This window comes from Vombatus ursinus, unplaced genomic scaffold (genome assembly GCF_900497805.2).
Source record: "Vombatus ursinus unplaced genomic scaffold, bare-nosed wombat genome assembly UNPS02009770.1, whole genome shotgun sequence".
In the NCBI taxonomy this organism is placed as follows: domain Eukaryota; kingdom Metazoa; phylum Chordata; class Mammalia; order Diprotodontia; family Vombatidae; genus Vombatus; species Vombatus ursinus.
In genome coordinates, this window is record NW_020949548.1 from 13,553,285 (window position 1) to 13,575,634 (window position 22,350).

Genomic DNA, 22,350 nt, shown 5'->3' on the forward strand with positions numbered 1-22,350 from the left:
ATCAACACAGAAACCTGTTCTGGGAACTCATGATGGGATCAAGGTGACCCTGAGCTTTTGTAGCTATTTCAGTGGAGTCTAAATATTGGTAGATCCTACAAGGTTGGAAAGGCATTGGATATAGGTCCAATGATGGACTATGAGTTTGTTGTTGGAGGACTGGCCCTGCTAATTGTGGAGAGACTTAGCAACAGAAGAATGGCCACCAGGTTTTGTTTTGGGTTGTTTTTTAAAATGACAACTCCCCAAACCATCTAATGAGTCATGGAGGTACAGGATGTGCCTCGAGTCAAAGCAAAGCACTTATTAAGCACTTACTAGGTGCCAGGTATAATGATAAGCACTGGGTACACAAAGACAAGTAAAAAGAAAGACAACCCTGTCCTCAAGGAGTTTACATTTTAATGAGGGAAGACAAGACATAATGAGAGCTGAAGGGAGTAGAGGGAGGGCCATGATGGCAAAGTCCAGAGAGCAGAGCTGGGAGAGGAATGAAGAACAGTAGACCTGGGCCCTTCCTCAAAATGGAAGTTCCAGTACCAACTCACCAACTGGAAAAGGTGACTGTAGGGGTAAAGGGATGTTCCAGGATGAGGAGGCCACAGAGGTGGAGGGTGGGAAGACAGCTGAGGCACAGTAGCAGAGTCCAGTCAGAAACAGAGCTAGGAGAGGAGCTGGTACTCATGGATGAAATCATGGCTCTTAAGACTACTGAAAAAGGGCCACTTTTCTCCCCTATCAAATATGGTTCTAGTAGCTCAGAGGTGGCATGCTGGACCTGGAATTAGGAAGACCTAAGTTCAAATCCTGCCTCAAACACTCACTAGTTGCATGATTTTGTTTAAGTCACTTAAATTCTCTCAGTTTCTTCATCTTCAAAACAGGGGTAATAATAGCACCTACTTCACGGGGTTGGTTGTGAAGACCAAGTAAGACAACCTAATGCTTTGCAAACCCTAAATTGTTATATAAATGCTAGCTATTATTTTTCTAGGTATAGTTATGTTGTATGTAACTTTTCAGTTAACAGATACATAATGAATTCAACTTGAGTAAAAATATAAATAACTCTTAGCCTGGAGCCTGGTCTGATTCTTGACCAGTTCCTGTGTTACTACAGTCTGAAATGTCCCTGAACACTGGACCCAGCCTTAAGTCTCAGTCCCTCAGACCCTGAAGGATCTAGGTTGGCTTATGGACTTGCGTTAAAGCAAGGATTTGAGTTAAATGGTATAAAATCCCAGACCAATGTGGATCTTGAAGGCCCACCCTGCAATGAGACTTAACCTCCGGGTCTGGAACAGAACTGAATCAAGTTGTTTCAACTGAATCAAGAATTAAATCACCTGAATCAATCCCAAGCTCCCAGGGGTGGAGGCAAGGGAGGAAAAAAGACTATTGACCTGGCTTCATTCTCAGTACAAATCCATCCCAGCCAAACCTACAGAATGAGCTGGACAGAATGCTTACCTAAGACCCAGATGGCAGTGGTGGCGATCAAAGAGAATGGTCCAAAGGGGATTTTCAAGGATGAAGCTCCCAACCCAAAAATTAAATGTTCAACTTAAGAGGTAAGTTAGAAGGCCTCAGACACTCACTCTTTATATCCTCACTAGTCTCATGACTTTAACTCAGGGGTCAGCAAACTGATCCAAGGGCCAAATCCAGCCTCCCACCTACTTTTCATGGCTACACAAGTTTAGAGAAACCATTCTCATGGGCTATACAAAAATGAGAATACGTATAGTACAATTCCTTCATTTTGCAGAAGAATCTTACACACCAATGTATGTTGGCATGGCTTTATGAGGTCTTCTCAACTCCTCCAGACCTCAAGTGGGTGGAGAAGACTGGATCTAAAGTTTTAGCATTTCTAGTTGCCCCCATGACCAGTTTGGGGGTTTTAAGGTTTAGTGTGGGGTAGATCCTTCATATGTTTCATTCCAGGCAGCATTTTCTGATATAACAATGTTGTGAATTTTGACTGGCTGGTGGCCTCTGTGTTACCATGTGTATTTAATAATCTACAAAATGACTTTTTGTTGATTGATTGACTGATTACATCAGTTAGCATTTATTAAGCATTCTCTACGTGCCAAGAACCATGCAAGATATTAGAAGTAATTTCAAGCAAATCCAGGCCTATTTCAGCATTCATAATAACTTCAATATAATAAATGTTTATAATATCTGTGTGAAAATTCTTGACTAATACGTATTTACATAGAGTGTGAAAATTCTTGACTAATACGTATTTACATAGAGTGTATCATGGGGCTGTGATTCATCCTGTAAAAACAGATATCAGGCACCTTAGGTAATGATGACAAGACAAGATGGAGAAATACCAGGACTTCGCATATGTCCTGCCCTTGCACCCTGTAGATTACTGGACCTTTCCATCTGCCCTGTAGCTGACATCCCTATATGTCACCTCCCCCAACTAGAATTTGACCTCCTTGAGAGCAGGGTCTGTCATGTTTTTCTATTTGTATTTCCAGGATCTACACAGTATTTGACACACAGTAACCTCTTACTAAAAGTTTTTTCATTACATGGTGCCTCCATTATATCGATTGTTTATTGTCCTTTGCTGTGTAGTTCAAGAGAAAACCACCAAGTCTCAAAAGTTTATTCAGTTTATATCAACAGTCTTACATGTATGTCAATATCCCCTTCCAAGTCATGGTCCAAGATAATGTAAAAAGGCCCCCTCCATAGCTCTTGCCTTTAAATAAAGTGCATGATTTCACAATCTCTGAGAGCGAGTTCCCCTTCAAGGGCAAGTATGAGCTGCACTTAGAAATAACAAATGGTTAATTCTGGGAAATCCAAGGAGAATAACCCTAGAAGCAAAGGGTCAAGAAAGACCACAATCCTGATCCAAATGGATTTGCTTAAAGGAAAGTCTTCCACTGACATGGACTGGCTTAAAAGTATAAGGGAGACAGTATGGATGTGGGTAGGAGAGAGTATGTCTTGGCACAAACCCACATCACTTTCCCAAGTTATGTTCCCTCTGGGCCTCAGTTTCCATACCTGTAAAATTAAATCCAGTTTCAATATCTAGCTGCTCTTGATGAATTTCAGTCACCTAGATCAGGTGCCCCACATCCTTGGGTGATGGAAGAACTGAGGGAGTTGAGTGCTTAGCCACAGTTGGAATATTGAAAAGATTATGGGATTCATGAGAGGCACTATACGATGAGAGAAGGGTAAATGTCCCAATTTTCAGAAAAGGGGAGAAAATAGTCTGCAAATTATGGGTCAATGAGCTTGACTTTGAAAAACAGTCAAGGAAAGGTCATGTCAACCTAGTTTTACTTTTTTTTTTTACAGTGACTAAATTGGTAAGGGAAATGGTGTAGACATGGTTTACTTGAATTTTAGCATAGCATTTGATAAAGTATCTCATGCTATTATTATGGGAAAATTGAAAGATATAAACTAGATGACAAAACAGATATAAACAGTACTGAATGGATGGCTGGACTCAAGGAGTTGTTAATGGTTCGATGTTGACATGACAGGAGGTCTTCAATGGAGTATCCCACAGATCTATGCTTGTTTCTGTTCAGTTTGGCATTTTTATCAAACTATGACCACCACCTTGACCACCATCTTCCCTCAAGCCTTGATGGACACAGCCCAGAGCCCTGAGCCCAAGAAACTTGGGAGCAGCAGTGTTCCCCAAATCACTGGACCTAGACTTCCAGCCCAACCCCTGAAACCATCATTAAGGGGAAAAAAACTTTATGAAGAAAGAGCCCACCTTCCTCATCACCACCAGCAACAACTGCCGACCAGCTGACACTAACCGACCGAAAAGCATGAGAGCCCAAGGAGTGGCTGCACCCGCCATCCATACCACCGGCTCTGCTTTCAGCCTAGCCCATGCAATCATCATCTGGGGAAGTGGCTCCTGTAGAAAAGGGCCAGTCATCCCCACCAAGTGCTACCCAATCGCAACTCACAGGTCAGGCAAGCCAGCACAGCTGAAGTAGCAAGGCACCCTAAAGGAGAGACGGGAGGCAACACGTGCCAGGCAAGGAAACCCCCATCCCCACCACCTTGACTACCATTCCCCCTCAGACCCTGATGTAGACAGTCCAGACTCTAAACCCAAGAGCACCAGGAATACCCGTGCTTCTAGCCCAGTGCCCTCAGCCCTGGAAGCAACCCCGGCGGCAATTCAGCCTGACCACCGCTATTGAAGACCCTGAATATAGAGTCCTTGGCACTGTTAGATGATTCTACATTAGAAACTGATAGGATTTTATCACTGTAAATAACATGAAAGAAGAGGCTTTACCATCCGCTCTGCTGTTGCCCCCTAAAGACCATCCGACTTGCGGTGAAACCTTCCACATGTGCTGTCTCCCCCATTACGATGGGAGCTCCTTGAGGGCAGAAGTTGTCTTGCTTTTCTGTTTGTATCTCCAGCACTTGCACAGAGATTTGCCCATACCGAGTGCTTAATAAATTAATTCATCCAGTGTGAAATAGGAGATATCCAGCCTCAAAACCAGTAAGACCTGGGTTCAAGTTCCTCCTGGCACGTACTGGACAAATCACTTAACCTCAGTGATCCAGGCAATGTTGAGACTGAGATGCATAGGAGGTGCCAACCTGCATCTGTAGAGGGAGTCTCCTCACTTGGGAGTTCCCTACACCAACAAAGCCACAAGTCTATTCTCTATCCCTATCAGAGACTTGGGACAAAGGTCTAGATGAAATGCTCATCAAATACACGGATGACATAAAACTGGAAGGGACAGCTAATGCTGACTGGGTAACTGTCAGGATCCAGGAAGACCTTGACAGGCTGGAGTTATTGAGATGAATCTAACAAGATGAAAAGCCAAAGGAAATAAATGTGGAGTCATACTTGGGTCCACAAAATCAACTTCACAAATACAGGATGGGGGAGGCAGTGTTGGGTAGATGTTTATCTGAAAAAGATGAGGATGTTAGTGAACTGCAAACTGAGTGTGAGTCAGCAGTGTGATGATGGCGGCAGCCAAAAAAAGCTTATGCTATCTTGGGCTGCATCAAAAGCAGCATGGCCTCCAGCAATGAAGAGGCAACAGTCCCTCCGTTCTCTGCCCTTGTCAGATGTCTGGAGCCTCGTCTTACATTATGAGTACCAGAGATTAGGGATGCGAAGTTGGAGAGCATCCGGATGCTGGTAAGCAGGAGGGTGAAAGGCCAGGATGGTTCATGCCAGAGAATTTGTTGAAGAAACTGGCAAGTTTTAGCCTGGAGAAGAGTCAACAGGATATGATAGCTGCCCTTGGGTATTTGCAGAATTATTATGTGGAAGGGGGATTATACTTGTTTTCTTTGGCCCCACTTTGTCCAAGGCTGGGGCCTCTGTGGGCAGAAGTGGGCACGGGCCCTTTCCTCATTGGCTTGTCCCTTTTCTTAGAGTCAGAAGCAATGAGTGGAAGTTGGAAAAGGGCAAATTTAAGCTTCCTCTCAGGAAAAACTTCTTGATGATTAAAGCTGACTTGAGAGATGGCGAGTTACCTCATTTGAGGTCCTTCATGCAGTCTGGACAACCATTTTAGGGCTGTTACAGTGAGGATTCCTCTCTTATATGTTTGACCGAAGGGCTGCCAAGGTCTCTTCAACCCTCAATTTTTGTGTTCTCTGACCATTACCTATAGTACAAGGCACTGAGGAGCTGTCTGCATCCCACAGATTGACCCCAGATCAGACTGACCCTTAGATTCCCAGCTTAACAATGAACCAACCAACACAGCCTTTGAGAAGGGGAAAAAAAGGAAAATAATTTCCCCAGACATTAGGACTCTCCCTCAGATGTTCCGAGAGCTGCCCGATCCCTCCTTTCCCCTCCACCCTCAATCCTTACCTGTATTGGTGCTTTATCCCAGTCCCCGCTGTCATTGCACTGGCTGACCCCTGTGCCTGGAATGTTTTCATCCCCACTTGCTACAACTCTGGCTTCCTTTAAGATGGCTCAAGCACCATCTCTTCCTGGTGCTCCCCTCTCCCTTCACCTAGGAGTGCCTCCCCCTCTAAGGTTCTGATAGCTCTGGGCATGGTGTGTTTTCTCTTGTTTTCTTCCCCAGATTCCAAGTTCCCTTTAAACCACTAACCTCTCTCATGGACACTGACGGTTTTCCATCTATTCTGTATTTATCTTATGTGTATTGACTTAGGTATATGTTATCTTTCCCCATTCCAATGTAAGTTCCTTGAAGGTAGGGGGGCTGGTTTGGCTTTTTCTTTGTACCTCCAGCATTTAGGAAGCATTTAACAAATGGTTTTTGATCTATTTATCCCCTGAAAATAATATAACTGAAGACAGGGACCTTGGGGGAATGTCTCCAAGCTATTGTAGAGTTCCTTGTATCAAAAAGGTATTTAAAAATATTTGAATTTTTGCTGAAATGAGAAGCAGAATCTGTAGGACCCGAACACGAGGATGGATTTATGACTTAGAAACACAAAGAACAAGGCTCAGGGACCTTCTGCCTGGGCCAAGGCCGCCAAATATATCCACTGTTTCCTCAGTTTTAAGAAGTGAGAAAAACACTTACTTGGACCTGGTTGGAGTCTACTGACACCAACTTCTTGACTAACCAGGCCCCAAGAATAGATTGGACCTGGGCAGCTGGACAGACATTCAAAATGGTGGGATCTCTACTTCTGACTTATTCCCTGGGAAAGCCAAAGCAGGCTTTAACTGCTTACTTGAATGTGGTTCATACTCTTATAAAGTCTCAAGCCTCAAGTAAAATGCATTTTGTTCCACTCAAGATAACTGGCCTGTGTGTCTGTTGCAGCTCATAGGGCCGAGCCAATGAAGAGCGAGTCCATACACACTTCTGCCGACCCAGAAGCCCTAAGCTTGGGCAGTTTCAGCAAAAGTAACAAAGGTAGATAGATTCAACGTCCACAACTCATTCACAACCAGGCCCCTTCCTACCTTTCTGGCCCTATACACCTCACTTCCCACCTCACACTGAGGCCCAGCCATCCTGGCCTACACACTGGTCCTCACATCATATCCTTCAACCATGAATGCACTTGCCTTTATACTTAGCTGGCCCCCAGGTACTGTCTCCTGGCCTCTACCTCTTAGAAATCCTCATTTCCTTCATTACTAAGCTTGAATGAGACAGATGAAAGCTTTACTGATTCCCCAGCTGCTTGTACTATCCTTCCATAAAACTACATTATGTATATACTTATACATATCCATGTTGTCTCTTCTATTAGAATGTAAGCTTTCTGAGGGCAGGAGTCATTTCACTTTTATCTGTGTATTCCTAGCACTTAGCACAGTGCTGAGATATAGCTTGATTGATTTGGGAACAGGACTGAGGGAAAAATTTTTTTTTTATTTCATAGGGGAGATAAAATGGGACATGAGAAAATAAACAGGACCAAAAGGAAACTGGACTCTCACCTCCGTGGCTGGAGGAAATATAGTTTGAAACAAGAAGACAGGGCCTTCATTGCTGTATGTGTGTGCACATGCATACACGTTATGTGTTTTGGGAAGTAAGGGAGGGGGCAAGAAGAAAGGAGTAAAATCTCATCACCGAAAGTCAATTTAATGTTGAATACACTAAGACTTGATGTGTTGGGTAGTTTTGATAAACAGCTTTTTTGTCTTTTTTTCATCCTTTCTAACAAGGGATTGCCCTGTGGTAGGGGAGGAAATGGGATCCGTTTGGAAATGAAGTCAATTCAAAAAGAGGTAGAAGTGAAAAAAAAAATTAAAGAAAGCAAATTCAAAACACATAGAAAGAAAAGTTGAATACATGAGCTCTGCACAGATCCTGCAAAGTGTCACATGAAGAAGGGGGAGAGAGGGATGATGGAGAAAAAGCAGGGGAGGAATGGACACTCCCAGCTGTAGAGCAGCAGCTCCCAACCTCTTAAGTATTAGGAGCGCAGCAGGGAGAACACCCAGACTAGAGTCGGGAAGACCCGAGTTCAAATGTGACCTCAGACACTAGCTCTGTGACCCTGGGCAAGTCACTTAACCCCTATTTGCCTCAGTTTCCTCAATTGTAAACTGTAAAATAAAAGAAGGAAATGGCAAACCACTCCAGTATCTTTGCCAAGAAAAACCCCAAATGGGTCACAAAGAGTTGGACACAACTGAGTATCAAAAAAATCAATGGATTCCCCCAACCCTACAAGAGTTGGGGTCACAGTGCCTATTTTGTGGGGGGTAGATAAAAGACCAAAATAACGTAACAGTGTATATACGCTCTTGATGCACCAAATTTAATCACCTAGTTTCAGATGTAAATCCCCAGCTCCCACTTCCCTCCCTGCCAAGGGTCCAAGCAGTCATGAGCAGACCCAGACATCTTTATGAGAAGCCGAAGGGAAGTGAAACCAGCTGGACTCTGGGTCTGCTCTGGCTCTTCCAAAAGGAAAAAACCAACTCCACACTGTTCAATCTGCAGCTCAAAAACCAAAATGGCACAGCAAAGAAAGCCCAGCATATAAAGACGTAAGACACACGAGGAGAAACATCTTTCTAAGTTTTCTCATGTGACCTGATATAGCGACTCTGACAAGCCCATCAGCTATTATCTTCTCCATATTAATTAATGGCTCAGAAACCAAATGTTAGAAAACCTCTCTTCCTGCCAACCATTGGTTCTACTCAATTACCGAGTTAACCACAGTGTGCTGTTTTGTTGGGGTTTTTTGAGGGGGTGGGGCAGAGGGGGAAGTAATTTCCACAAAACTGAGCATATGCATATATTTCTTTATTAAGAAACACACCATACTTTCCCTCACTGTTTTATTAAGGTGGACAGTTCTAAATTCATGTCATTCATGCAATTTTCCTCTTCTTATTTGGTTTGTTTTCCTAAAAAAATGATACAAAACACTTCACAAATATGTTAGGAATATTAGCAAAAAGTTAAGCAAGTGGCCAATCTTACAGTGCTCAGACGATGAGATTGCTTGTAAGTTACAATACACTGCTCCACTGCATCTTCAAACCTAACAGAACACAGAAGCACGTTAACCTTTTCATTACCCGCGTTTCCTGACCTCTCTCTCCATTAAACAATCACACTGATAGTCATTTAGGAGCCAATGGCCCATGCCAAGCAGAATCCAGATACTGCTGGCAATTTCATCGTGCGCTCTGTGGGCACTCTGCCACAAAGAGCAGTTTACTTCAAACATCAGGAAGAATACTGATGAGGATGGAGAATGGCACTGCGTCCATGCAGATGAGGCTTGGCTGTATCTCAGACCTGGAGATTCTGAATGTAAAGAGAAGTCTTAGGGAAGAGGGAGGAGCCAGGGCAGCGGTCTTCAAGCAGCTCAAAGGTTGTCAATGGGAAGGTGGATTCGACCAGAGGATGCAAGTTGCAAAGAAGCAAATTAAAGCTTGATATCAAGAAAAACTTCCCAACCAGCAGAGCTGTCCCAGACTGGGCTGGGTGGCCTCAGAAGACAGGTGACACCCTCCCTAGAGGCATTTCAGCCAAGTCTGGGAGACCCCTTGTTGGGGAGATAGCAGGGGTTACCCTTTCTAGGTAGAGGTTGAAGCAGATAACCATGGAGGAGTCACCCAACTCTGAATTTTATGATTATTCCAATTATGAATTGAATTAACTCATTTCCATGTTGTCCATAATCCATAAAAATCCACTGGAATTAAATGGTTTTTAACATGATGTTACTTTTTCCTCTACAGTAACTAGAGTATGTATATGACAGATGTCCACGGAAGATCTCTGGCATTGATATTTAACTGAAAATTATTTAACCACTTGGTCAAGGTTGAAATGAAGAATACTGCCTGTGAAAGCCAAGCAAGGCAGAAGCGGGCTGGCAAAAGGCAGATTCTCGAGAGCCAACAACAATAGGGCTGACCCTTTGGTGCCATGGTCTGCTTGCTTCAGAAAAGAGGCAGCATTTCAGCAGAAGTGAGGGCCTTCACTGTTCCTTCCTTTAAGAGCAGAAAACAACGTGTCTTCCTTGAAGAGAAGCATTTTTTCATCCCGCGATTTATACTTCTTTGGAAAGTCTAGGTTCCTTATTAGTGACTTGGCATACTGGAGACATATGTGGGATCCTTACTCAAGTTAAGAGAAAATTATCCAATCTTCTCCCACATCTCCACATTTTATTGGCAGAGTTTAGGATGACTCCAAAAGACTAGAAGGCCTCATTCCATACTTGTAAAATACATTACTGAAGAAACAAAATAATAATACTGATAAATATCTGGATAGAAGAAACGGAAACCCAAACTGTATCTGTAAATTTTTAAGACCCCTAATGAGAAGTAACTTTTAAAAATAAGAAAATAAAGTTTACAAGGGCAGGAAGAAGTGAATGTTGAATACTATGCTTCAATTAATTGCCAAAGGCGACATGATTAAAAATTCGTAAGGGCATTCCACTGGTTAATGTCTTTTACTCAGATAAGAGGCAGTAACTTATAGGATTATATCCCTTTTGATTGTATCTACATTTGACTAAAATAATATAAATCTGCATGCATGACATTTCAGAATAGTTTAATATTATTACTTCCCCTAACACATTCCTCTAATGCCTCGGGATGGTGTGAAAACAAGCCTGGGTTCTTGAAGGCTCTGCCAGTGAAACATGAGCTCTGGCATGTCCTATGATGCTGAAAAGGTTTCAAGCCTGGGACCAGCCTAGCTGAGTGTGGAGAGGCTCAGTCCCTTAAGACTGGCCAAAAGGTGATGGGCTTTTTGGAGCGCTCACAAGAAACACTGATTCGGCTGTTTTCGTGGAAACATCTGCACTGAGGCAGGTGTGGAAGTGGGAGCACCCAAGCCACTGAAATCACATTTCATCTGAAACACCTCTCTGGTGTCGAGGGGTGAGGGTGTTAGACATCTGACCAGGACACTTTCTCCATTTAATGTTAGGTGGGGAAGAAGAATGTTAGTAGAAGTGAATGCTGAATTCTCTCCTTATGCCACAATGAGCTTCAGAAGCTGGTTCCCGTGAATTATCCCCAGATGGCTGCCCCACTCTAAGAATCATATATTACCCCCGCAATGGGATTACTTATGCTTTTAAATTATGTTCAAAAGGCTGTGTTCCCATACTGTTTTCTTGCTATCTGAACCCAAAACAGGTACAGAGAGACTTCCTAAGATGCACAGGACAACCTGTGAGGGCAAGAGTTCTTAGGCACAGGAACTAGACCTGCAATTTCAGTGGCATAGGGAATTCCCATGTGAGGACAGTTCCTCTACCAATGCGAGTCAGCACCTTCTTGGCAAATGATAGCCTGAGAGAGCAAACAGAGGCACATGGCCAGTCTATCAGCATGTGAACCTTCCTGGCTTCAAGGTCTGTGTTCTACTCACTACACCACACTGCCTCTCATATCCTGTTCTTTATCTAATGTCCTCTTCAGCACCACCCAACACACACTAGGTCCTAGGAAGTCAGCAGAGCAATGACAGGCCACCATTTGTAACCAAGTGAGCTACCAGGCTGATACAGACCGTTCTCTATTACCCACGTGCAGAGAATCTGGATCACCCAGTGCCCATTTTTAATTCCAAATTAGCTTGCTCCCAAGGTCATCTTCTCTGCAGCCTAGCCACTGGGTTCTTAGGGAACACAAAGCAATTGTGGTGGCAGTAGAGAATATCCACTAACACAGGCCAGCCTACAGTTGGCTGGGAATTTAGGGAAGGTGAATATTAGACTCAAGAGGGAGCATACACATGTGAAGGTGTATCTGTTTCTTGGGGAAGGAAAGGAAGGAGTCCTGGAGAACTCAGGAAAATCCCACATGGCCAATGATATTCTGGAGGGGCAACCAGGAAGTCACGATCCCCGATCACCCCACGAGAGCATCGACTGACCAGTCATCAGTATGAATCACTAAGTACTTGGTCAGCTTCCTGGCCGGGGAGGTTCCTACGTTGCCAAGAGCACGGAGGATTCATTACAAAGACAAAGGTGTATCTGGAGACTGTACACTGCTGTAGATTATCCAAAACATGGCTCCCCTCCACTTGGGTAGAAAAATGAGAGCTATCTTCTAAGCGGTAGGGAGCAAGGACCAACAAATAAACAGGGTGGACATTTGTGATGCTGCTTCAGAGATGGCTCTTGTGCAGAGAGGTGCAGAAAAAAGCGTCTCCCTCTGCGTGCTGGCCCAGCCGGCAGCACTCAGGAGGCAACCGCGCGCGGCAGGGCACACACCGTATGGTCTTTGGCACAAAGCTCCCCAGCTCCACCTGACCTCTGGCTCCAGGGGCACACGGCGTCTGCCCTTGGAGTCACTCTGTGCTCTTTTTCCCTTTCCAACTCTTCTCTCGTTCTTCAAGTTCTGCTTGAGTGAAGGCTGCTGGTCCCCAGTTCGTAATTAAGTGAGGATTTTTTGAACCTGAAAAACAAACATGCCTACATGCTAGCTTTTATATCACATGTATATGATACACAAACATGTTACAGGCACCACATTCCATTATAATAGTGCCTGAAAACAAAACGAAAACTTGTTTTGTCTGTCCCCTACCTATATTTACAATTCTAGACTATGGAAGGTTATACTTCTGATCAGCAGAGCATTTCCCCCAATTAAGAGGCTGGCTCTCAGGAAAAGTTAAAACAAAATTACCACAAATAGCTTTGGTTTCTACTCTTTCTGGACAAAAGCACACTCGAGAAGGGGAGCTAATCTGAGGTCCTTGACCTTGATTTTTTCCTATCTTTAGAAGCATCTTTTGTATAACATTTCCTTTGTAACCACTGCATTTATCTCGTGCATGTGAAGACCCTATTCTGCGAAGCGTATGGACTCCATGACACAGAACAGGTAAGGATCTCTGCCCCAGAGTCACACACACACAAACAGGGAACTAAAAGCCCAGGTGAACTTGGTGGCGACTTCACAGAGCCCTTACCTGGTTCTATCAATCGAATGAGCCCCTCGTGCTGCGCCACCTTGTCCTTCCAGCTCCTGGTCTTGCTGGCCGCCATCTCCAGCTTCTTTTTGACTCCCTGAAATAAAGCGTTGGGACTTGGATTAGACAGGTGAGTTTTCCAAGTTTACCTGTGCATACTCCTTACACTAACAAAAAAGCCATCAGAAAAAGCAGTCCAGAATTTGGGAACTTGAGTGATTTTCCTGGCATCAAACCAATGTGACTTGAGGTGCAAAGAAGCCTTCCTCAAATTCGACTCTTCTCCAACTACTTAGAGAGAATCCTCCAGCCTAGGACTCAGAGGTCACCCTGTCCAGCAGACTCCCCAGCTTCAGTCTGAATCGATTACCTCCAGTTTCCCAAGAAGGCCACTAATCCTTGCCCTTTCCAGACTCAAAACACTCCTTTGTTGAAACAACTAAAAGCAACTAAAAATCAGTTCATGGGACTTCAAGCTCAATGAATCAACAGGTGTCTGCTGAAAAATCTTAATAGCTCTGAATTAGCAGCAAGAAAAACAGCAGAAGCGGTTGGAGAAGGAGCAGCAGCTGGCATGTTCGAACAAGTCTTCAAGATTTAGCCCTGTATGTATTCCCTTTACATTTATTTTTTCTATATGTACTTCCCATCCTTCCCATTAGAATGTAAACTCTTTGTGAGTGGGGATTGTTTTCAGGCTTGGTACTTGTATCCCTAGCATGATGCCTGGCACCTAGCAAGCACTTACTACATGCTTGTTGACTGATTTCTAGGAATTTAAATATGAAAGGGAAGAGGGATCTGGGAAGATAGAAATGTTAAGGGAATGGCCGGGCTTTTAATGAAGGCTTTTAAGAAAAAGGGACTCCTATCACTATCATTATTATTATTATTATCCGATACCCCCAAAAAGATAAAAGAAAGAAGAAAAAAGCCCACATACACAAAAAGTACTTACAGCAGCTCTTTTTGTTATAGCAAAGAACTGGAAACTAGGGGTGTTCATCAATTAGGGGACAGCTGAGCAAATTATAATATAAGAATGTAATTATTACTGTATCATAAGAAATGACGAAAGGGATGGTTTCAGAGAAACCTGTGAAGATTGCAGTGGGAAGTGGACAGAGAAAGAGGAACAATTTATACCATCACAAAAACATTATTAAGAAAAAATTATTGAAAAGCCTTAAGAACTCTGATCAATGCAAAGATCAACCACAATTCCAGAGGCCCAATGATGGAAATGTTTCCCACCTCCTGGCAGAAGGGTGAAGGACCAAATGGACCGAATAAGACATCCATTTTTGGACATGGACAATGTGTGAATTTGTTTTGCTCAGCTATGTTTATTAGTTAGCAAGTATTGTGTTTTTCCCTTTATATCTGGGGGGGTGGAGGAATAACTCAGGGGGGAGGCAAGTGCTATCAATAGTCTTGCCAAAAATAAATAAAAGAAGGTCACTGAAGCATCTTGAAAATGCACAGAAGAACCACACACACACACACACACACACACACACACACACACACACACAAAGAATGTTGCACAATTATAAAGGAGAAGCACAGGTCAAAAGACACTCTCATTCCAACCCCCTCACAGAGATGGGAGGTCCACAAGGATTGTCCATTGAACATATTTTCAGACTTTTTCAATGTATTTATCAGTTCTGCGATTTTCTCCTTCTTCTTTCTTTTCTTTTGCCTTTAAAAATATGCATACCCTTTGATTCAGCAATACTACTACTAGGTGTATATCCCAAAGAGATTTCAAAAAAAAAAGGGAAAAGGACCTATTGTACAAAAATATTTATAGCAGTTCTTTTTGTGGTAGCAAAGAACTGTAAATTGAGATAATGTCTATTAACTAGGGAATGGCTGAATGAGTTGTGGCATATGATTGTAATGGAATATTATGGTGCTTTAAGAAATGACGAGCAGGCTGATATCAAAAACTCAGAAAGACTTACATGAACAAACGCAAAGTGAAATGAGCAGAACCAGGAGAACACCAAACACAGTAACAACAACATTGTATGATGACCAACTATGAATGACTTTGCAAGTCTCAGCAATACAGTGATTCAAGACAATTCCAAAGGACTCATGATGGAAAACGCTATCCAGAGAAAGAATTGATGGAGTCTGAATGCAGATTGAAGCATACTATTTTTCACTTTTTGTGTGTGTGTGTATTTTTCTTTTCTTTTGGTTTGTTTCTTCTTTCACAACATGACAAATATGGAAATGTTTTGCATAATTGCACATATTTAACCTATATCAAAGTGTATACCATTTTATGGAGGACTGAAGGGAAGAAGGCAGAGAAGGAGAAAATGTGAAACTCAAAAAAATTTTTTAAATGTTTAAAATTGTCTTTACATGTAATTGGGGAAAAGATAAAATACTATAAAGAAATAAAAATAAAAATACTATGTATTAGATGGGATGACTCTCAGGGAGAAGGATGTTACAGTGATATAAAGAATTAAAGCCTTTAATAAAAGCTTATTTAAAAGGACAGTGAACACAAGGGAGCAGATAAAAGTTCAGAAGGAAACACAGACAAACAGGACAGCAGTAAAGACATGACATAAAAAGCGAGCTGTACAGAGAAAGGTTTTCTTTGCTACTTTGCATATGGAAATGTTCTCTTTGTTTGATGTTCATTAAATTCAGAATAAAAATATTAAAAAAAAGTGTTTGCAGAAAGCAGAAGAGCCTCTGTTCAGCAGTCTGAAGGATTAAACCTCAATCTAGTATAAAAATCTTATCCAGATGCACCCTATTTTTCTGCTTTTTTAATCTCCACCCCACCCCCCTCTGCAGTTTTCAGGCTCTTCCTTACAAACCATGCCTTGCACTGTAATCTTCAGCCCACAGCAGGTGGGAACTCACCTCATACTGCTCGAGTGCCTGCTTCCTCTCCAGCTCCAGCTGCGCCAGCTGCTCCATCGCTTCCTGGAGGGCGCGCTCCTTGAGCAGCCGCTGGTTTTCCAGCTCCTGCTTCTCGGCCTCGGTGGTCTGGATGGCCTGCTGCTGCTCCAAGTGCCATCTTTCTAGCTCAGCTCTCTTGGAAGACTCTTCCTCCAGCAGCCTGCAGAGGGGAGAAGTGGGGATTAAACAGAGAAAAAGTCACCCATCTTACCACATCTACTTCCAGGCACCAACTCACTACTTGTGAAAGACCTGCCAGATGTGATGACAACCTCAAAAAACACAGCCCAGAATTTGTGGAAGGAGGGTGGTGACAAAAGGGGGGGAAGGAATGGGAGTCTTCCAGGCACTCAGGCAAAGCTCCCAGTCACTGTGGGATGAAAAACCAAATGAGCATGCACTACAGGGAATGTGGTGAGCTGTCGGGGCAGCAAAGGTCTCCAGGCATTGAAGGGTAAGTAGTCCATTACTATGAGGGACAGGAAACTACATGCACACACAGAAAAGAGAACCTGATACGGAGAGTCAGGAATCACCGCTTGATAGGTCAGATACAAAATCTGTAACTTCCCTAAAATAAACAGAAAGGAAATTGACAGGAAATTACAGGATCTCTGAGTTGGGCAGGATCATCAGCGTTCCTGTAATCTAGCTTCCCAGCCCACACAGGCATCTGCTCTATCACATCCATCCCCAGCAGGGAGTGAGCAGCCTCCGAGGGACTAATTCCATCAGCAGGAAGCTGTCTTGCCAGCACCCAGAATGGTATCTGGCACACAGTAGGTGCTTAATAAATACATGTTAATTTGACTTGACTTGCCAGGCAATCATCCTACTTCTGAACAACTTTTGCTGTTGGAAAGTCTATCCTTGTGTTAAGCCAAAAACACACCTGCCAATCACTTCCAGCCTGGCCCGAGCTCTCTCTTTGGGCCAAGCGGTGTACAGCCACCCCTTCTTGTACCGGCACCTCCCTCACAGGGTCACTAGGCAGAACGCACATGTGGAGTCCTACATTCCTCTGAAGGCTTTCAGGAAGATTCCCCCTCCTCCTCAGAGTCCCTTCCTAGTGGCCGCAGCTCTTCAGCTGCTCCTTATATCACATGGCTCTCAGTCTCTTCTGGACACCCTCCAGCTCTCCAATGTCCTCTGGGACAGCTAGGTGGCACAGCGGATAGAGCTCCAGTCTTGGAGTCAGGAGGCCCTGAGTTCAAAATCCAGCCTCAGACACATAACATTTACTAGCTATGTGACCCTGGGCAAGTCACTTAACCCCATTGCCTAGCCAAAAAAAAAAAAAAAGAAAGAAAGAAAGAAAGAAAGAAATGTGGTGCCCAGAAAGACACTCCAGGAATGCTCGGTCCAGACTACAGGATACGAGCCCTGCCTTCCTCTCCCTCACTCTGGGCATTGTATCTCGAGATCACATTAACTGGCACACGCTAAGCTTGCAATCCAATAAAACTCTGAGGTCTTTTTTTCACATGAATTACAGTTAAGCCAACATTTACCCATCCTGGAATTATCTTATTTGGCAACCTTGCAAATGGCAATTTAACCACTCAACATGGGCAATTAGGATAAAAATAAGCCCAGCCACAAGGGAAAAAAGCTTATTTCCTTGATTTTTATCATCATCACCATCAACAAATAGCATTTATTGCATTCAGCAGTATGCCTTTGTTTCATGAGCTGAAACCAAGCAGATAACAAATGCTTATCACCGATCCTCTGATATGCACACTGATATGCACGGGTGGAGGGAAAGCTTATTCAGCTGTGTCACTGGTCTGTGCACCTTACATGGGCACTGCAATTGGACAATAAACCATGCCCAAAATTGAAGAGAAGGAGGAGAGTGAATTGCACTGAACGTGGGAACAGTGAAGCATTTCCAAAGACCCCAAGCTTCTCCCTGAAACAAAAACCCAACTTTTTTAAGACCAATATTCTTAGGGTGTTGCTATATGGCTTCTAATTATGTGACATGACAATTATTTGAAGAATCAAAACTGCAGATCACCAAAGGACAAAAGGGAGATGTGGTTGTCAGATGTGGGCCGCAGCATGTTACCAATGACGGGAGTGGGTGCAAGAAGTGCAAATCTTATCATCCAAGAAATGTAAGTCCAGGAAATATGGGCCAATCACAGAAAGCAAAAGCTAACAGGTTAATAGCCCTTGGGGTGTACTGATACTCACATAATCTTAAAAAATCTAAAGAAAGGCCCCCAATATGTTGAATGGACCTTCTGTTGGGAGGGCATGGACAAGAAATGCCAAGATAAGAAGGTGCCAATCGGTTTAATGTAGGAGGTCCCCAAACCAAAGAGACCACAAGTGCACTTAAGTACTGATGAAGCCTGAACACAAGGCCAAGAGGAAATATTTTTTGGATCGTATGGAATTGAACTCTTATTTCCTGCAGAGATCACATTGGACCAGCTAATATTTTTAAGCTTATTACATATAGATGACTGCATTTTTTTAATGAAAATTTTTTTTATATTTTATTTTCTAATTTTATTTTGATTTTCCGTTCCAAAGTCTCTCTCTCTCTCTCTCTCTCCCTCACCCACTGAAATGACAACAAATGTGATACCTATGATAAAAAATGTGGAATGGTTCATGAATTTGTGTCATCTTCAAACAGGGACCATATTAATCTCTTCTGCATCATTCCAATTTTAGTACAAGTACTGATGAAGCAAGCAAAGATGAACACATTTTTCTGCTGTTAGCTCCTTTTTCCTGCCTGTTTCTTGACTTTTAACTCTGCTCAAGTTGGGCTCTGTTTCCGGAATGAAAGGGACACTGTCCCAAGCTCCAGGTTTTTTGTGCAGCTGCTTCAGAGATGATTCTGGGGACCTGTAAGTTTTCGGTTCTTCCGAGGTGGTATGACCTAGGGAGAGGTGTGTTTACCATTCTCCTGGCCTGGGCTCTGGTCTGTGAGTGACCACAAGCACCCTTTTTCACCCTGGATCTGTGACCAGGGTCCCAGCTCCCCTGTAGCCACAAGCTCTGGTATGCTAGTGCTCCTCCTCACCCTGGAACTGAGACCCATCACTGCGACCCAGATCTAAATATGAGCAATGCAACAAAGTCCTATTATGCCAGCAAAGGGACCCCTGTAATCTCCTTCTGACTAGTTGTCTAATCCCCTCTGCTGGCAGAGAGGTCTGGAAACCACCACTGCCGTCACTGACTGAATCACCCCCAAGGCCTCTTGCTGGTTTGCTGGGGTGTGGTCTGCACTGCACTGAGCTCCAATCTCACCCTGGTGCAACAGACCTTTCCTGCTGACCTTCTAACTTGTCCTGGGCTGGAAAATTGTTTGACCCCATCCTTTTGCGGGTTCTGAGGCTCCAGAATTTGTTTTGAGGCATTATTTAAAGTTTTTTGGAGGGGTTTTAAAGACAGCATTTTTCAAAGAGAAGCCATCTATGAGAATATTATGGTACTGGCTAACCAAAACCTGCCCCATCTAATTTGTAAGCTATCCATTGTAAACACATCTGCCTTCTAATAAGGGAACACTCTGCCTTCTACAGAAGCGGCCAGCTCCTTCTGCAAGATGCAGTAAAGCTGGAAAGACTTTGTTTACGTTTAACTTTCCTTCCAACTTTGTTTACATCTTTTCTTTTTGCAAGTGTAACCTACAATCCATAAATATAATGTAGTTTAAACAAAAAAATTTTTTGAAATAAACTATAAGCTTGGCCTTGTAAGTTACGATTAACTTATTACAATAGAAAATAATCAGCTTAAAGAACTTCACAGGTTACCTAATGCAGGCCCCTCCTTCCAGAAGACCACTCATGACAGCATGGCAGAAGGAAGGCAGGTCTGGACCTCAGGACCCTCAAATTCTAGTCCTGGCTCCTCCATTAACTCAATATTCCCCTCTGGGAACTCAGTTTCTTCCATATGAAAGGGTCAGACTAGATGATCTAGAGAATAATTTTAAAATTCCATAAAGGGGATTCCCTCAGTCACCTTTCTCAAGCAACCTTAACTACCAAGGAATCTTCTCTTGTACATGAGCTAAATTCTTGTCTGTGTCGTGTTGTGTTGTTTTATTTTGCCAGGCATTTCCCAATCACACTTTAATCTGGTTTGGGCCTCACTTTAGGTCCCTCCCCGCCCTGCCCTCCTCCTGAAGCTGAAGAGGAATCACCTTCTACCTTGAAAGTAATGATTTCTGGGGCAGCTAGGTGGTGCAGTGGATAAAGCACCAGGCCTGAAGTCAGGAGAACCTGAGTTCAAATCCGCCTCAGACCAAACACTTGACACTTACTAGCTGTGTGACCCTGGGCAAGTCACTTAACCCCAATTGCCCCCCCCCCCCAAAAAAAGGGATGATTTTTTTTTTTTTTTTACTACTTAGCACAGATTTTTCTAGGAGTTTGACTTCGAGAAAGAGAAGGGAAAGATAAGGTGAATGGCTTAAGGGGATGGAATGTTCAAGTAAAGGTTCTGAGAGCATTTTTAACATTTCTACTTCCTTCAACCTGTCCTTAAAAAAGCTTTCAGTCCCTATTCAATCTTGCTAAAACTTGGCCCCAGAACTGGATACCATACTCTACATGTAATCAGGACAGATCTCAAGTCTCCAGTGCAGACTTCAGCCCAAAAAACAACATCACTTCTTCCTTCCCAAGCTGTCTGCCCTGAGAACAACAGAAATGGCCACAATTCTCCTCAAGGCCACTGTTTAGAGGCAGCCTTTGGCCCAGAGTTCAGCTGAAGCCAGCCTGGCCTCCCAGGCAATAAAGTTCCCCAAGGCATACGCATTTCATCCATGGCATCAGTGCCAATGTCAGACATCTTCGGGCAGCTATGAACTTAGGATATGAGAACTTGAAGTATATAATATGAACTGGTAAATAAATCTAAAGAGAGGCAACATACATCCGAGGCACAGTCAAGCTCCAGCGGAGGGCTGCTGGAATACTTCAGAAGGTTCCTGGCTCCCTCCACGATCCCAGATCAAAGCCCTGCCCCACCCTCTGAAAGGGGCTTCATATGCCCCACTTTCTGGTGATGAGCCCCCCTGTATTCAGGTAGGTTTGGTCTCAGGTAACAGACACATCCCACAGTCTATACAGGAGCCAAGCCTATAGGAGCGTCAGAAGCCTAGAGGCCACCAGCAGATGTTTTAAGAAGCCAGCATCATCTCTGAGACCCAGGGAGGAATCAGAGAAGACCAGAGTGGCTAAAAGCAGAGATTGGTTGTAGGGAGTTGCCTGGTCTGAGCTTGTAATTTTGTTAGTGCAGGAAACTCCCTCAGCTGAAACTCTCTTCACTGATGCAAAGAAGCAACTTCTCAGTAATTTATAGTGTCTAAGAGTTGCTTCAGAGACTAAAAATGCACGTGTGTATGTATTCATGAGACTAGACAGAGACTGGAAGGAGATTCCAAAGAAATAATGGATAACCTGTTAGTGCTTCTCCTGCATTAAAACTGACTTCTCATTTAAACGAGTTGTGAATCTGTGCTCCCTTTTTTGGTTGGGCTAATGAGAAAACTTATGAGAGCATGAAGTGGAATGAGCCAGCACCTGGCCTGAAGCCTCCTAACCGTCTCTTCATCTTGCCGAGCCTGCTTCTCATCTTCCAGAGCTTCCTGCAGCCTTAAGTACATGTCCTCAAGCTCTCGGACCCTCTGCAGATACTGCTCCAGTTCAGACGACTTCTGGGCAACCTGCTCTTCCATCTGCTGCCGGATCTAATGGGGTTAAATGAGAAGATCTGAAAGGTCCACCCCATAAATCATCTCACGTGAACAGACAAGAAAAGGCTTTCACAGTGGAAGGGAAATGGGGGAAGGTGAGAGGGAATGAGCGAGTCTTATTCTCATAGGATTTGGCTGAAGGAGGAAATAACATACACACTCAATGGGGCATGGAAATCTATCTCACTCTACAGGCAAATAAGGGGGGGAAGAGGACAAGAGAGCAGAGGGATGATAGAGAGGAGGGCAGATTGGGGGAGGTGATAATCAGAAGCAAACACTTCTGAGGAGGGACAGGGTCAAAAGAGAGAATAGAATAAATGGGGGGTAGGATAGGATGAAGGGAAATATACTTAGTTTTTCACAACAGGACTACTATGGAAGTGTTTTGCATGACTTCACATCTATATCCTGTATCGAGATGCTTGCCTTTTCAGTGAGGGTGGGTGGGGAGGGAGGAAGGGAGAAAATTTGTAACCCAAAGTTCTAAAAACACATGTTAAAAATTTGAAAAAAAAAAAAAAAAAAGTTCCACCCCAGAAGATGGGGCCTCGCTGACAAGACCCATCCCCTAGAATGCCACTCTGCCCATCCTCCCCTCATGATAAAACCACCATTGGGCAGCCTTTCAAAAAAGGGATATCCCACTCTAATCTAAAAATTATTGAGAATTCAGAATCAAATATAAGTATTCTAATTTGCCCATCCCTCTAAAAAAGTTCCTTCCTATAATCAAAAATAATTTCCCTATAAAATCTC

The 22,350-nt window shown here is 43.5% G+C and overlaps 1 protein-coding gene and 1 non-coding gene across 3 annotated transcripts in view; both read right to left on the minus strand.

The window, feature by feature from the left end:
• Positions 1–8,747: 8,747 nt before the first annotated feature.
• Positions 8,748–22,350, minus strand: part of SWAP70 (switching B cell complex subunit SWAP70) — an 81,198-nt gene continuing 67,595 nt past the window's right edge. The window contains exons 9-13 of one of the 2 annotated variants that reach the window (XM_027852543.1): positions 21,419–21,585; positions 15,819–16,017; positions 12,921–13,017; positions 12,257–12,400; positions 8,748–10,209 (exon numbers count right to left, since the gene is read on the minus strand). In XM_027852543.1, the coding sequence (XP_027708344.1) occupies positions 12,294–12,400; positions 12,921–13,017; positions 15,819–16,017; positions 21,419–21,585 (570 nt within the window). In that variant the 3' untranslated portion in view covers positions 8,748–10,209; positions 12,257–12,293. Of the gene's footprint in view, positions 12,401–12,920; positions 13,018–15,818; positions 16,018–21,418; positions 21,586–22,350 lie in introns of both variants that reach the window. The other variant, XM_027852542.1, reaches the window with a different exon arrangement.
• On the minus strand, positions 18,468–18,570 carry LOC114036254. Its single transcript, XR_003568315.1, has one exon. It is a non-coding gene; the product is annotated as a U6 spliceosomal RNA (small nuclear RNA).